This window comes from Eucyclogobius newberryi, unplaced genomic scaffold (assembly GCF_026437365.1).
Source record: "Eucyclogobius newberryi isolate DKJ021-1_F unplaced genomic scaffold, fEucNew1.0.hap1 SCAF_12, whole genome shotgun sequence".
Taxonomy (NCBI): Eukaryota; Metazoa; Chordata; class Actinopteri; order Gobiiformes; family Gobiidae; genus Eucyclogobius; species Eucyclogobius newberryi.
This window is the reverse complement of record NW_027315746.1, coordinates 31660075-31672094: the sequence shown is the minus strand read 5'-3', so window position 1 is coordinate 31672094 and position 12020 is coordinate 31660075. Positions and strand designations below refer to the sequence as shown.

The 12020-nt window shown below is 42.7% G+C and overlaps 1 protein-coding gene across 2 annotated transcripts in view; it reads right to left on the bottom strand.

The window, feature by feature from the left end:
- adcy8 (adenylate cyclase 8 (brain)) overlaps positions 1-12020 on the bottom strand; it is a 169956-nt gene that overhangs the window by 77173 nt on the left and 80763 nt on the right. For both annotated transcript variants that reach the window (XM_072441912.1, XM_072441913.1), the window contains exon 3: positions 1844-1993. In XM_072441912.1, the coding sequence (XP_072298013.1) occupies positions 1844-1993 (150 nt within the window). The remainder of the gene's footprint in view (positions 1-1843; positions 1994-12020) is intronic.

Genomic DNA, 12020 nt, shown 5'->3' with positions numbered 1-12020 from the left:
AAAATGTGGAGTAAGGTGAGAGTTTTTTAATAAGTTGTTTCATGGACTTTCCTTGCCATTTTTAAAGAGGGGAGGACGGAATAAAAATAAATATATATTACATACATATACATATGAAAAAAAGACATGATTAAAATTAAGCCACTGCAGGATTCAAGCCCGGGTCCCAAACCCAATGCTTTACCTGTTGCACCAAACTCACTAGTGCGTTTTAACAATTCTTAAAATCAGAAAATTACGACTCAAAGACATCCGGGGCTTTTGAAAAAACATCAGGGGCTCAAGCCCCAAAGCCAGGCGCTGGCTCCGCCGATGGCCAGGCCCACAGGTGGATCACTTCATGGACAGAGAGCATCTCCGTTCATGGCTCGGAGATACTCAGGTCCAGGCCAGCGCAACGCCGGTCCCCGAGAGGTGATGGACCCTAAAGAACCCTTCTGATGTTCTGAAGTGATCTAACTCGGTGTCGGAGTTGCTGGTGCAGAATACATTTTTATTGAGGTTTTGGTCTAAACAACTGCGGATCTCCGTTTTTTGACATTGGCGGGCCCACGAAACAACTTATAAAAAACCTCCTGTTTAAAGGCTTTGCAGAGAAGTGAATTAATACAGAAAAAGCTATGGCTAAACTGGAAATAGTTTCCCGTTTACTTGGAATGAATACAAACATCTTTTTGTGAATTGTTGAAATCGGCGGCATGATTGAAAAGCATAATTCTGGGACAATTTAGATTAATTAGAGAACATCACCGGTAGTTATGTTTGGGTGATGTCAGTTGCTCATGTAGCCCGCTCCTCCAAACAGGGCTTCTCTAGATCTGTCAGGTTTTGGGGTTGTTGCTGAACAACACAGAGTTTCAGTGTTAAATTTTGGTCTGGAGACTGGCTAGGCCACTCCGGATCCTTGATATGCTTCTTGGTTCTCCTGGCTGTGTGCTTCGGGTCATTGTCATGTTGGAAGACCCAGCCACGACCCATCTTCAATGCTCTGACTGAGGGAAGGAGGTTGTTGCCCAAAATCTTGCAGTACCATTAATTCTCTTTTTAAAACAGTGCAGTTGTCCTGTCCCCTGTGCAGGAATGCACTCCCAAAGCATGATGTTTCCACTCCCATGCTTCAGAGTAGGGATGGTGTGCTTGGGATGGTACTCATCCTTTTTCTTCCTCCAAACACAGCGAGTGGAATTTATACCAAAAAGCTCTATTTTGGTGTCATTTGTCATTCATATTTTCTAAAAATTTCTCCAACACCAATTGGGGCAGTTGGGGAAAATCTTTTTTCACCAAGCTTTTCCCCTATTGCCCCGTAGCCCTTTCTAGCCATGTGGAGGACTTTAATTTTGTCTCTGTTTTTTTTTGACAGCTCTCTGGTCATGCCCATGGCAGTAGGTGGAGTCTGACTGATTGCGGCGTGGACAGGTGTCGTTATGCAGCTAGCAAGCCCAAACTGGTGCTACTAATTTAGATTAATAAGTAGAGAAGAGGTGGACTTTTTAAAGGCAGACTAACAGGTCTTTGAGAGCCAGAATTCTTACTAATTGGCAGATGTTCAAATAATTATTTGCAGCAATAACATACAAATAAATTGTTTAAAATGTATACGTGATTTCTGGATTTTTTTATTCGATTCTGTCTCTCCCAGTAGAAATGTACTTATGATGAAAATTCCAGACGCCTCCACAATTTCTATTGAGAACTTTCAAAACACACAGTGTTTTCAAATACTCACTGTATATAGACAAATCAGTTAATACACTGCAGAGAGAACGTTTTGAAACTAAACTAAGAAAAATCCGCCAAAAGATGAGAATGAACCAGCCCAGAACTGGCCCATTACACTGACCTGTCTCTGGTTCTCAGTCTCCAGCCGCAGTCGAGCCTCGATGCAGCGCCGTGTCTCCAGAAAAGCCTGTCTCTGAGCGCGGTCAGACAGGTAACTGATGAACACACCTGCAGTGTTCACGCAGAGGAATAGAACGGTCTGAGCTGCCACCTACGAGAGAGAAACACAAAACATCAAGATAATTACATTATTTTCACCAAAGAGGACGGAAAAACACACTAGTGTTTACACCGAGGAAGAGAACAGCCTGAGCTATGACCTGTGAGAGACGGTGGCCTAGCATTCACTCTCATTTCAAAGGTTTTACTCAGGCTTCAGCGTTGTTCCATCTCCTGCACAGTCAACATATACAACAAACCATATTGTCAACACAAGCAGAAAAATATTACCATCTATACCAGGGGTGTCAAACATCCGGCCCGTGGGCCAGATCCGGCCCGCCAAACGTTTTAATCCGGCCCGCCGAATATTTTGAATTCATATTTTATTTAAAAAATTAAATTTTGTTTTTTTTGTTTTTTTCGTTCATAGAAATGTAGTTACATCCGTAACCGTTTTTATCGCTAAAACTACACGTCCCACAATGCCGCTGGTGGCCGCCCCTCCCCCACGCGTCTTTTCACTGCCGTGTGTACTGCCGAGGGAGAAGTGCTGAGGGAAGTAAGATGCGCGTTTGCGCACTTTACGCACCTCAGAGCAGAGGTCTGAGCTAGGAAAGAGTCGTCTGGTTTTGGAAACACGTGGAAGAAAGAAAGGAGACTGTTTTGTGGATGTTAGAGCTGTGCTAAAAGTGGAGCTAACAAGAAAACTAACTTCTGTGATGTTGCTCTGAGGAAAACATCCTCTACAAACCTGGACAGATCAGGAGCCACAGGTAAAAACACAGGTCAGAGTGTAATAAAGTATGAATATGACTGTGTCCACACTAATGTGACTGTGAACACAAACACAATGACCTCATTTGAGTGACTACATGAATCATTTGTCACTAAGATCAACTTAAACTATGAAAATAGCAAGCTCATATTGAGTTTGACCAGAAACATGTCTGTGATATCAACAATTCACATCAGAAATCACATCAAAAGTCCATGCTCTTGTTCCTGCTGCTGCATGAATATGGACTCAGTATCTCACCTGCTGCACATTTGTGCAACAGTCTCCACAACTATTACTAGGCTGTAAAAAAGCTATGTATTTCTTATTCTTTTATTGTTTTATTTTGTACATAATATTTGGCCCACAATTTGACAAAAGAGTTTGGTTTGATGGAACACTGTGGCTCATGCACTTATTCTATATTTTCAAGGCCTGAGGGGAAACTTAACCCCCTTAAACGCTCCACATTTGTTTGTATTTTGTGGTGTGTCAGTTCAGGTGAACAGATAACTACAGATGACTACAGATAACTACACAGACGTGGAAATGTTAGTTAGTACATTTAAAAGGTTTTTAGATCTCTTTTTTGATATATATATATATATATATATATATATATATATATATATATATATATATATATATATATATATATATATATTTAAAGATTTAAGACCTGAGATATATATTTAAAGTTTTGCTGTGCTCAAACAACAACTTTTCCTTAATAAAATTGAAAAGTCGGCATGACTTCATGAAATGAAGCTAATGTGACAAAAACCGACAGATAACAAATAACTTAATATTTAAATGTATTCTATTTAACTATATACAGATTTTTTTTAAAAACACAATGTTGCTTCCAAATTGTCATGACTATTTTTAATTTCTAGTTCAATTATAGTATCGACTGAATAATCAATATTATTGATTACCAAATCATCTTGACATCTCTAGTACAGATTTTAGTTGGCACAATGTGGCACAGACCTCCACACACAAATACACATTATGCACACACACTCTGTGAGGGGCCCCAGCTGCTGGAGGTTACTGTAACAGAGGCTGATGAGCTGTGTCCCTGGGGGGACCTCTGTTATTGGGTTGAGGCAGGTACAGACAGGTCTTCCCTTCTCTCCCCCAGGACCACCCTAAACACACTCCAGAAATAAGGATGTCACAATATAAAAGGTTAGTATTTGAAAATTATTCATAATTATTGAGACCTTGAGATTGATTGAGATCAAACAGAGAAGCTTTAATTTTCTTTCTTTCACGCGGTCTGCAGTGTTACTATTTCTCAAGTTTGTGACCAGCTTTACAAAACTGATTTTCTGAAAGACAAAATAAAGTTAGTTATGACAATAGCAGGCAGAAAAAACAAATATTTACATTTATGTCTATTTTGGACTATAGATTGAACTGAAAATACTCAACTTCATGATTATTGTATTTTGATTCTTAGCATTTAAAAAAAAAAAATGTAATAATCACGAAGATTGACTAACCTAATATTCTTGACATCCTTATCCAGAAATAACTCTCACTATTACTCACCCACTACAGTGTCCTCTGGCAATTTATATTTAGTCATTATTCTCATTTGAATGGTTCTGTGTGTCTAATGTTAACCTTCCACTAGATTAGAAGATGAGGAACATAATGTGACATCAAGGCCATGTGTGCAAAGAGATAAAAGGGGGTTTGAGGGTCATCCCCCAAGAAATGTTGTACAGAAGAGATGCCATTTCCTGCATTTTCCTGTATTTTTTCTCCCCAAAAACCAAACTGCTCTTTTTACTGTGATGATGGGAGTAGCATCATCGTGAATATGATAATAGTACAGCGAAGCAAAGGATCGATACATTGTCAAGGACAAAATATGTATAGTTGGAGATGTTAATCGTCAACTGGAGTTCGGGAGCCGGACCACGCCTCAACCTCTTGCTCCTCCAGCAACCACACCTCCACTCTTTAACCACACCTCTAATTATCCAGAAGCCCTACTTATACATGCCTATCCCAGCATCTCTTGTTGTCATTTTCTATATTATTCTGACCTGTTCCCAGTCTGAACTTTCAGTCGGTTGTGTCCCCAGTAGTCACGTTCCCCAGAGGACTCGCCTCAACTCTACGCCGTGCGCACACGCCGCGTGATTCCAAAGCCTCCGAACACCATAATCTCCTCCGCACGCGCCTCTCCCGTGAACCTCCCGGGAACCTCCCATTCATCCATCCATTTGACCCCTTCCTCATTCATCCCACATCCTACTCGAGCCTTTTCCGCGTCCTCAACTGGGTCTCAGAATCAGAATAGGGGTTTATTGCCATTTGTCGATAAACTAAATTTACAGGCATAGGAACTTGTCCTGGTGATTCGGTGCAACACAAACAGCTGGCACTGTGACGCTTTCTCTCCCACGAACTGTTGCCGGGCACCGGGAAGCTGTCTCTCTCCAGAGCAGTCACCGGGCACTAGGATGCTCAATAATCTCAGATTCCCTCTTTCGTTCTCAGAAGAAAAATCTCTCAGCGTGCTCCTCAATCCATCGTGACATTCTGCACCGAACTTTGACAATCGCCCCAATTCTTTGTCTTTGATCTTCAGGAACCATCTTAAATCAGACTAGCCTCTCATCTATCTTTCATTCCACTCATTCTCAATCTCATTCAGAACTGGTTCTCCTCCTGAGTGGGTTCAGCTCCATTGTCTATCTCGCGTCCGCTTGTCCGTCTGAGGGAGTCGGATCTCTCCTTCTCTGTCGAACTCCTCCAGGGTTCTACTTTTTCCCAAGGAGGTTTTGTAGTTTTTCCTGGCCGAGAAGGAGGGTCTAAGGACAAGGGAGGACAAGTCTAAGGGTGCTTGGGACATTTATCTCAGGACACTGGATGCTGGGACATTGCCATGTCCATATGAACATTGTTTATATGTTTTTCACTGTCGCCCTCCGAGGCAACTGCAGTTGTGATTTTGGGCGTTACAAAAATAAATTTAATTTAATTTATTTAGTGTATATGTTTGTTCTGATATTAGCATGTGTTGGTACAAGGCTCATTTTGGTTTGTTGGCTGTGTAAAGATGCAACATTTTAGCACCTTTAGCTCTGGGAAGGTGAAATCAAACCGGGAGCAGGCTGTAATTTGGCAGATTGGTTTGGAATTATTTTGTCGAGTAGCCTAACTTGGCTAATTGGACAGCTCTGCGTAGCACTCTGCAGTGCCAAAGCGGCACAATATGGAACTTTACTGTAGTTTATAACCACTTCAGGCTCTCTGTCTCATTTCTCTTCATGTTTGGGCTCCATCTTCCTAACGTTCACTCGTGCATGGTCAAGGGTCTGTCACTTCCTGGATTTGGTCCAGAGTATGAACTTTCACACTCACTCTGCACAGGCCAGACCACGGTCTGTGGAAACATTCAGACCTGGATTTTGGACCAAACCAAACAGGAAAATCCTGAAGTTTGTGTGAAAGCACCCTAAGTGTGTGAAAAAAAAAATATTAATTATAAAATGGAGGCAAAATGATGTAGCACATAATGTGCTTTTAATGAGAATTAACTGGAATTAACCTCAGATTATAACAAAATATGAAAAATGATGGTGGTTTTGTCAAGAAAAAGCACTCAGTGTGATATCAGAGCCTGGGTTAAACACATTTACTATTGGATTGTACTTGCAAAAATGTTGAGCTCACAATAGTTTTTAATTTGTATATTACAAACTTTACCACAATTTATACTCCTGTGAAACTCAGGTTACAGGTACAGTTTTGAGGCCAGTAATAGTATTTTTCCATCTTTTGAAATAAAAAAGCAGACATTGCACCTGGCACTAAGTGCCCAAGACAAATTTCACTTGAAGGGACAATGCAGTTTAATTATTAGAATTGTTGTTTCCTGTTTTTAAACAGAACACTCTAGAAAAAGACATTTTGAATCTCAATAAGGTTCTCCTAAGGTAAACTGAGACCTCAATTAAATTAATTAATAAGTGCAAATTGTCCATGTCTGTAAAAATTACCCCTAATGTTACCTTCTATATTTCAGCAAACTCAGAGGTCCTCGGGTTGTCCTATGTGAAGAGTCAGCATCCTAATGTGTTTTCACACTATAAACAAACCAATTAACAGGGGGCGCTGCCCTAGAGTAGATTAGATTATCGTTTATTGTCCCTTTAGGGAAATGTATCCACTGTTTTTGATTTAGTGGATACATTTGGGGAGCTCAGCTCCAGAGCTTGAGCTCAGCTTGGTCAAGATTTTTACCTGCTATGCATGTTTTAAGTTGATGGGGGTGGGAAACCACCCACCCAGACACAGGGAGAAACATGCAAAACCGAAAGGCCCTGTCTGGCCTAGGGGTCAAACCTCCGACCTTCTTGCTGTAAGGCGAGCTGCCACGAATTCCCTGAAAATTCCAAAGCATCCATTCCCAGGAGCATGCAGTGTGTCCCGAGTCATGACGTCAGGAGGGTCCCTTCAAAGTGTTAATGCGCTTTGTGAGAGACCAGTCTTGTGACGGGCTGAGAACACAGTCACCTCTACAGCATATCCACTTCAACAGTGAGAGGCTTTAAGAGAGCGTCACAGTCTGTTTGGAGAGCAACGACATGTGATGGAGTCCCACACACAGGTCAAACGTTTAGCTCTCAGCCAGGGAGATCCAGAAGAGTGCTCGGGCGCCGTGCGAGGAATGCTGGGCATGGCAGCCCGCCATGCTAAAACGCCTCAGCAAGAACACTGTCTACCCTTCAATGTTTTAAGGCCCCTGTGTGGTGTCAGTATGGTATCTGTGATATCATAACCATTAAACATCACTGCTACAGCAACAGCCAATAAAGCAGAGTATCAGGGGCTGACAGAGTAATGGACACAGAGGAGCAGGATTCAAACACAGGAGCTAAAGTTAAACTGCAGTATTCTCATTCAGGTCCTTTTATCCAGTATTTTACTCCACAAATTACATTCAGTCCGTAATACATCATTATTTATTTACTCTATCTTTAAATACTAAAGTCTCCAAGTCAAAGAGTTTAATTTATAGCCCTTCAGGTTAGGAATGCATACCTAAACCCACGTTCAGGTTAAAGTCCGGATTCGAATCCAGAGGTTTAGGTTCAGGTCCGGACCTAATGAGTCCGGACCTGAACCATGCCATATTTGCATAATGTTACAACAGCATAACACAAGCAACTTGGCTAAATTAAGTTGAAGACACTTGAACAAGGACGACTATTAAACACAAGGCTTAACTGCAGAGAGAAATAAACTCAACTTGTCTGGTTTATTCACTGTTTTTAACAGAAGTTACAACTTACAAATCACAAGCTACTAGCTAGCTGCTAAACTATAGCTTAACTAACAGTTAGCACACATTCATGTGTTTTACTTGAGGAGCAAGAGCATGTTGAGTATTGTTGACAGAGTCCGTCTGGGTCAAGGGTCAAAGCAGCTGTTTCACCTGATACAATGTTTTGCCTTAGACACATTTCCACTCTTTAATTTTGCAGATCCATTGGCATCCACTGCATGCTCCCTTTTCCACAGCTGGACAATGCCCTGCATCCATTCCTCTTCACTTCTCTGCCCCGGACCATCAGCTCCCCACTTCGCCTGGACTCACCCTTCCCCCCAGCACACAGTCCCCCTGCCAACCACTGACTGTCACAGCAGTGAGTGAGCTGAACAGGATTAAAGTGAGGAAGGCAGCAGGACCTGACGGCATCAGCCCCAGGCTCCTTAAGTCCTGCGCAGATGAACTGTGTGGAGTTATGGAGCATGTCTTCAACATGAGCCTGAAGCTGAGGGTGGTACCACAGGTCTGGAAGACCTCCTGTCTGGTACCTGTGCCCAAGACACCGCGCGCCAAAGACCTCAACAACTTCAGGCCGGTGGCTCTCACGTCCCATCTGATGAAGACACTGGAGCGGCTAGTCCTGGACCACCTCCGCTCCACCGTGGGCTCAGCCATGGACCCGCTGCAGTTTGCATATCGGCCTGGCATCGGAGTGGAGGACGCCGTCATCTCCCTGCTGCACCGCCTCTCTCTCTCACCTGGAAAAGCCTGGCAGCTCTGTGAGGATCCTGTTCTTCGATCTTTCCAGCGCCTTCAAAACCATTCCAGCCGCTGCTCCTGAGGGACAAGCTGGAGACGGCTGGTGTGGAGTATGACCTGGCAGAGTGGATCCTGGACTACCTCACAGACCGACCCCAGTTTGTGAGAGCACGGGACTGTGTGTCTGACACTCGGACCTGCAGTGTGGGGGCGCCCCAGGGCACCGTCCTCGCGCCCTTTCTCTTCACCCTCTACACTGCAGACCTTAGACACGACACGGACAGCTGTGTCCTGCAGAAGTTCTCTGACGACTCTGCCATCATCGGACTCATCATGGACGACGATGATGCGGAGTACAGAGGACTGGCGCAGGACTTTGTGGACTGGTGTCAGCGGAACCACCTACTCATCAACGCGGGGAAGACCAAGGAGATGGTGGTGGCAGACGCCACCCCACTGCCCCCTCACCAGTGAACATCCAGGGACGGGACAGTGGACTCATACAAGTACCTGGGTGTTCATCTGAACCACAAACTGGACTGGACTCACAACACAGACGCACTGTACAGGAAGAGCCAGAGTCGGTGAGTAGGCGAAATAATTGAAAAATAAAAGATTTAGACGTTTTTTCAACAAAATGCAGATTTTTTTTTTTCAGTCGGCTAGTTTCAAAACAGGTCGGTCGGGTTACGGCAAACAGACATATTATTTTGCTCAGCCTTAACTTTATTATTTTCCCCCTCCATCCCTTGTTGGGAAATGGGAGGTTTTGTCTATAGGAGTTTTTGTTTACAAGAGATCTTCTATTGAGAGTGTTTTTCAAACTTCCTATAAGTGATCTGTTCTTTTCCTCTATATCTAACTGCGTTGCAACAATTAAATTTCCCCATGTGTGGACAATAAAGGATTATCGTATCTTATCTTATCAAAAGTCAGGTAAAAACCTTCAAATAGACAAATAACAGTGTAAAATAACAGTTACAAAAACTAGCATAAAAGTCAACTTGAATCACTATAAAGCATCAACTTAGCAGTATCAAAAGTAGAATTTGAAAATATTTTACACAACAATTTAAAATAATACATCATATTAGCAGCATTAAACACCAGACCATATTTAACAACTATTGAATACAAATACAAAATACTATTACAAAATATAAACTCCAATTAAAGTCGCAAGCGGCATCCAACGGCCCTCGCGGGCCGCCGGCCTTCCGACTCTGCGCTTTCGACTTGATAAAGATGGCGCCCTTATTGTGTGTTGAATTAAAAAAGAACTTGACAGACGGCGACACATTGGACATGGCCAATCCAGTGCAAATGAACACAAGTGTCAGTTAAATTTGCTGCGCCGCCGCACAGAGACCGTAGCACTTAGAATATAAATATGGATAACTTTTGATGCCCCGCTTGTGTAGATGATTTTCCCCAAATATGAACTTGATCGGACAATCGCCCTAGGAGGAGTTCGTTAGAGTGTGAAGCGTAAAAATGTGGTCATTTTAGAGCTTTTGCGGTTTCCCCATAGGAATAACATGGGACGTTTCTGTCATCGATACGGCTACGCTGTACAAAATATGACTTTGGCTCCCATACTTTTATTTTGGGGATGGCAAATGAGAATTGTGTGCAAAATGTTATGTCATTTGGAAAAACTCTATTGTTTATAGGCCACTCTGAAGGCCAAATAGTCCAAATTCTGGGTAAAGTTTGTGGCTCCGCCGCACAGAGACCGTAAATGTTATCCTTAAAATTTGAATAACTTTAGATGCCCCACTTGTCTAGAGGACGTACACCGATTTTGAGGTCGGTGGGCAAAACGCCCTAGGAGGAGTTCGTTAAAGTGTGAAACAGAAAAATGTGGATATTCGAGAGATCTTGCGGTTTTCCCATCGAGATAACATGGGAGGTTTCTGTCATCGCTACGACTACGCCGTAAAAATTAAGGCATTTGTCTGATTGGCTTTTTTGATCGGTACGCCAAAATAGAATTTTGGGTAAAGTTTAGAAAATTTTGGTAAAACAAATTTTTGACCTTCAATGTTAATGTAAAGGTCACTCTGTAGGGGGCGCTATCGCGCCCATTTCAATTTTGTCATCATAAACTGGTCCAAACTAGAAAGTTTAACAACTGATTCAAATTTGGTCCTAATCGGACTTGTTTTGATCAAATGGGAGCAATTTTTAGATCTGCAATATCCCAAAATAAGTTGTCCAACTTTGCGGCTGCGCCGCACACAGACCGTAAAAGGCATCTCAAAAAATTGAATAACTTTAGATGCCCCACTTGTCCAGAGGACGTCAGCCGATTTTGAAGTCGGTGGGCAAAACGCCCTAGGAGGAGTTCGTCAAAGTTTGACGTGAACAAAATGGCTAACACAGCGTGTTTTCATTTTCAAAAGAAGATGGCGGGCATAGGGTAAGTCTGGGGGCGTGGCCACAATAATATTTGTTTGTTGTCCTCACAAGAGGAATGCGTGTTCCGAATTTCGTAGCTCTACGACAAAGTTGACTGCGGGGGTGTATTTTGACTTTTGTCGGTGGCGCTGTCGCGCCATTTTTTAACGAAAAAAAAAAATGGCCCAGAAAAAACAAAATTTTTCGCCGATTCTGAATTTTGGGTAAAGTTTGGTGAGTTTTTGAGCATGTTCAGGGGGTCAAATTAGATTAATGTTCAGGGGGTCAAATGAGTTCAGGGGGTCAAATGAGACTATTTCTGTCATAGCAGGAGTAAGTATGCATGATCCATGCCTTCGGCATGGGCTAGTTCACTGTACTTGCCAGGGGCGGCCCGCATGTTTGGTCAGACAGTTGCAACGCTGCCGAAGGCAGGGAGCAATAGGCCCTCCGCCCTGCTGGGGCTCGGGCCTAATTAATGAATGCAGCAATTAAGCAATATTACTTTGACTTAGTATTTTCTTAATGCCAAATACATCACACCACAACATAACACTTAAGTTATTTCATTCATATTTACATCCAGACCAAAGACCCAGACAAAACCACGCTGACCCCGCCCCTTTAACACGTGACGACGCACGCAGCTAGTCTAGATTCTAGAACGAAAAGGATATAATACGTGAGTGCTAGATTTTTTTATGAGTCCAGAACCGAATCACTGGGGTTTTGTTTTTTTTGGACCTGAACCGAAACGTTTTTACAAGTCCAGATCCGGTCCGTCGTAGCGGTACGCATCCCTACTTGAGGTGAGTTTGGATAAAAGCAATATTGGAAAAGTAA